This window comes from Asparagus officinalis, chromosome 5 (assembly GCF_001876935.1).
Source record: "Asparagus officinalis chromosome 5, Aspof.V1, whole genome shotgun sequence".
Taxonomy (NCBI): domain Eukaryota; kingdom Viridiplantae; phylum Streptophyta; class Magnoliopsida; order Asparagales; family Asparagaceae; genus Asparagus; species Asparagus officinalis.
Genome location: NC_033798.1, coordinates 98,137,020 through 98,140,428, shown reverse-complemented (window position 1 = coordinate 98,140,428; position 3,409 = coordinate 98,137,020). Strand labels below are relative to the sequence as shown.

The following is a 3,409-nucleotide window of genomic DNA, read 5'->3' as shown; positions in this document are numbered from 1 at the left end:
GTGGCCTAGAAATTTGATCATGAATTTAAAAGTGTAGCAGAAGCGGGAGTGATAAGTTTTGGAGTGAATTGAAATACATGGAGTTGTAAAAATTGGTCAAGCTATGATGTCCCTAATTGCTTCTTATAATGTTACATTTCCTTTTTAATGTTTACCAAATGCCAGTTCTGCTCTCTAACAGAAGAGGGTTTTCTTGATTTCCTTTTTATCAAATAGATGTTTACTCTTCACTCGAAAAAATCGGTAGTTACAGCTAGTAGTACTCGCTTTTTTGGAGATTAAGTGCAATACACAATTTACTATTACGTACTAGTTTTTTCTGATCATTGCCTCTACAATAGTCTCCTTGTATTAAAAATGGAGGTGGACTAAACGAAAACTTAATCTTTGATCTATGCACTATCTATCCCATAGCGGAGTAGCACTATCTTAGCAGTATAGTTCTGCTAGTAAATTATGATTGCTCATTGTCGAATATGTCGCTTAGAGAGATGGCCTAACTAATATTGGTTTTCTTTTTGTTTGATTTCTATAGGTGGGTGGAGTAACACCTAAAAAAGGTGGAACTGAGCACCTGGGACTTCCGGTGTTCAACACTGTTGCAGAAGCAAAGAAAGAAACCAAAGCCAATGCATCAGTTATTTATGTGCCCCCACCTTTTGCTGCAGCTGCAATTATGGAAGCAATGGAAGCTGAGCTTGACCTTGTTGTCTGTATTACTGAAGGAATCCCCCAGCATGATATGGTATTAAATATACAGTTTTCCTGATGGGCAGATTATCCTATGCGTTGTCAGTAATCCATAAACACAATAATATATTCATTACAGTTACATGATTCATCGTTATGTAGATAGTTAAGTGAAGGACTGATTTTTTGCCCAGAATGTACTTCCCAATTTGCGCAATTCTATGGCCATCAGAACTCTATTAAGCCTTTAAGGACATTTGTCGATTGTTAAAATTTCAAATTTATTTTTCTGGAATTAGGCTGAAACAAGTTTGAAATTTGTATGTTTACCTCACGTGACTTATGCGCTATTTAGCATTCTTCCTTCACATATAGTACAAATACAACATTGCGTTTATCAGTTCATGTTAATTTTAGCCAATTTGTGTTTCTACAACTTAACAGCATGTCATTTGCAGATGAACGATTAGAGTTTCCTTTTTATGACTAGCCATTAAATGATGTTATTGTTGCTAGGTTCGAGTAAAGGCTGCTCTTAACAAGCAGTCTAAGACTCGGTTGATAGGACCAAATTGTCCTGGTATCATCAAGCCTGGAGAATGCAAAATTGGAATAATGCCTGGATACATCCACAAGCCAGGCCGCATTGGGATTGTATCTAGATCTGGTACTTTAACCTACGAAGCGGTATGGAACTAATTTGTGGTAATGTGTTTTTTTCATTAAATGAGAGCCTTTTTTAAGCAGTCAAACAATTGTTAGCTTGATGCAGGTTTTTCAAACAACTGCAGTTGGTCTAGGACAGTCCACTTGTGTAGGTATTGGGGGTGATCCATTCAACGGAACAAATTTCGTTGACTGCATAACAAAGTTCCTTGATGATCCACAGACTGAAGGTAAAATTGTTTAGAAGCATTAAAAATGCCTATGATTTGTAGTATTGTGTAATGTTAAGGTTGTGAGGACTGAGTACGTTTCCCATTTAGTATGCATTAATTTGACTGTAAGTTATCTTTTGTTTATTATAGATTTTATTTTTCATCAGTATGTGAATGACAGGGCCCAGAAATGGGTTGATTTGCTTATCTGCTAAGAGGAGGACCATACGATAGAGGGCGTGTTGATTTATCGTAGGCGATTGAATTGAAGGTTTCAACAAACTGAACTTCAAGCAGTTCCATTCAGGAATAAGTACCGTGGAACAGATGATATTATTTTATTTTGTTGGGATGGAGCTAAACGAACTGTAGGTTTTCACCTAGTGAGGAGATAAAATAAAATTAGTTCAGAAAACTAATGTTATTTTCTTGACATCGAGACTTGTTCCTAAATATGATTCTTTTCAACAGGGGACTCTAGCATTTTTTACCTGACACCAAGCCACCCCCTTATAAATGGTGTTATTTTATTTTTTTTGAGAAGTTTGAGGGGCGTATGTAGCTTCTGTAGTCTCTGCTGTTGAAAGAGCAGCAGAGATATTACTGATGGAGATAATGTGCCATGGGTAAACTTGTGTTCTCACAGTTTCGTACAGGCCTGCGGCTATTTACAGAATGTTGTTTGTATCGAAACATATGCCTGATATAGCTTTTGTCTTTTTGGTTTGAGCTGTAAAAAGAGTGTGTTTTATTTATAGTTGCTCTTTTTAACAAGTAGAACCTTCCTGTAGCTAATGTTTTTTTATTGTACTGTGTGGTCATATTATATAAGATTACTATGATCATACTATTTCAATTTTTTCTCACTGGTAATTCTTTATATGATAAATATTGATGCATTTTCGAGTGTGTGATATTTGTCTTGGAATGCCTTTCAGGTATTATTCTTATTGGAGAAATCGGAGGGACTGCAGAAGAGGATGCTGCAGCTTTAATCAAGGTTAGATAAAATGGAGTCCTATCAGCTAATTTTTATTTTATTTTGCAAATAATCAAATCAAGTTTGCTGAGAAAAATGATATTCTCTTTCCTCTTTCCTTTTGCACGTATATCCCACCTCGTGCTTTGATAAATAAATTAATGAGAATAAAAAGCAAAATATAACAGTTTGTTTCTTCATCAAACATTTTTCTCAGTCTGACTTCAAATCATTAAAGCGCTTATTGGAACCATAAGCCAAGTTAGTAAATATTGAAGACCTTTCAAAGTGCATCCTTTTTCCATTTTACCTGTTTAAAAGCATATCTCCTCTCTCTGGCTGCTTTGTGCCCACCTACTCTCCATGTTTGTTTGTCATAATGTTTGTGGGCATGTGTCCGTAAGATGGGATAGAAACAGCTCAGCTAACTGTTAACAGCAATCTGGTTTCCCTTTTGTATAGATATTGTTAGAGATTTGAGCAACTAAGTAGAGCTCCATGGAGCTTCTGTAGCTCAAACAACCATGTTTTCCTTTACATCAGGTGATGATGAAAGATCCTTCTATTCTTTCTAACTAATCATCTGCTATTATGATTCAATAGCGGGGAGCAATTCATCTTGCAATCATGGTTATTGTCATTGTTTCAGCAGCTCATATTCTACCACTCCTATAATCAGAAGTGAAGTTGCATTTAATGGTTACCTTTATAACAAGCTCTGGTTACCGATTGCTTCCTCTTTCCTGACAAGCCCCACATTTGAAGATGGACTTTTTATGCAAGACATTTTTATTTGGCTTTTAATCTTCACATATCATATCTCAAATAGAAAAGTGACATCTGGTTTAACCTCAATGAACAG

The 3,409-nt window shown here is 35.8% G+C and overlaps 1 protein-coding gene across 1 annotated transcript in view; it reads left to right on the top strand.

Annotated features, from left to right (window-relative positions):
- LOC109840323 (succinate--CoA ligase [ADP-forming] subunit alpha-1, mitochondrial-like) overlaps positions 1-3,409 on the top strand; it is a 5,558-nt gene that overhangs the window by 515 nt on the left and 1,634 nt on the right. The window contains 4 exon segments of the mRNA XM_020408913.1: positions 536-745; positions 1,207-1,377; positions 1,463-1,586; positions 2,507-2,568. Coding sequence (XP_020264502.1) covers positions 536-745; positions 1,207-1,377; positions 1,463-1,586; positions 2,507-2,568 — 567 coding nt within the window.